The sequence below is a fragment of the Camelina sativa genome, chromosome 3 (genome assembly GCF_000633955.1).
Source record: "Camelina sativa cultivar DH55 chromosome 3, Cs, whole genome shotgun sequence".
In the NCBI taxonomy this organism is placed as follows: Eukaryota; Viridiplantae; Streptophyta; class Magnoliopsida; order Brassicales; family Brassicaceae; genus Camelina; species Camelina sativa.
In genome coordinates, this window is record NC_025687.1 from 4,826,181 (window position 1) to 4,827,215 (window position 1,035).

At 39.5% G+C, this 1,035-nt stretch overlaps 1 protein-coding gene across 1 annotated transcript in view; it reads right to left on the reverse strand.

Annotated features, from left to right (window-relative positions):
• The window catches only part of LOC104769585 (ATP-dependent DNA helicase Q-like 4A), a 4,441-nt gene extending 3,450 nt beyond the window's left edge, over nt 1–991 (reverse strand). Inside the window, exons 1-4 of the mRNA XM_010493839.1 lie at nt 908–991; nt 665–792; nt 300–420; nt 56–207 (exon numbers count right to left, since the gene is read on the reverse strand). Of these exons, the coding sequence (XP_010492141.2) occupies nt 56–207; nt 300–420; nt 665–792; nt 908–922 (416 nt within the window). The 5' untranslated portion in view covers nt 923–991. The remainder of the gene's footprint in view (nt 1–55; nt 208–299; nt 421–664; nt 793–907) is intronic.

Sequence of the window (1,035 nt, forward strand, 5' to 3'; positions counted from 1 at the left end):
TTGGTAAGCAGCATTCTGAAATACATTTATAGGGGTCTAGGCAGTTTTACCTTACCATAGATTTGGGCGATTAAAACTTTGCCGGAACACAACACAGTTAACAAGGCCAAGGGCTTGTACAACATCTTCTTTCACACTGGCTGTTGCTGTAGCTGTTAAAGCTAACACGGGAATGCCGGGAAACTTCTGCTTCAGAATACCAAGACTCTGCGTATTCCACAATACTTTTGGTAGGTAAAAAAGGAAAGTCATGTTTGTCGAAAAGTAAGAGCCTTGTTTGAAGCTTCTGAAGGCCTAACCTGGTAGTCTGGCCGAAAGTCATGGCCCCACTGGCTCACACAATGAGCTTCATCAATAACAAAACGAGAAAGCAAACCACGAGAATTTAAGTTTTCTAGATGCCTCAAGAGAGAATCGCTTCTGCAGCCAAGAAAGAGATACATGTTAGCTACGTGTTATCAATAATATATCTTAGTGTGGTGACCCTTGCATTAATTGTCCACATCTATGCTAATAACTACTCTAGAATCATAAGAAACCTTATGTAGTACTGCATGATGCATAGGTCCTAATATATCCTACCCGAGGCAATTAAACGAAGAATACAAAGCAAATAAAAACAAAACAGAAAGAGAATTTCTATATATAAAAAATAACAACTCACTTTGCCACTTTTTCAGGTGTGACATATAGTAATTTGTACTTAGAATGCTCGTTTTTCAGCTCCTGAAAGATCTCCAGTTGTTCAGCCCATTCCATGCCGGCACTTAGGGAAGCAGCGGGTATATTGGCCTGTGACCATGATTCAGAAATCAAAGTGTGAAAAGGATATAATTCTCTAGGATAACAATTCATCAATGAAACAGAAGACATCGATAGAATCTCTGGTGGTTTCTGAAGTGTTCACCTGCAGTAGGTTCATTATCTGGTCTTGAATAAGTGACACAAGTGGAGAAATGACTAATGTTATTCCTGGACAGATCAGAGCGGGGAGCTGCCAAAATAAGATGTTAGTAAACAGTTTGGAGAACACAA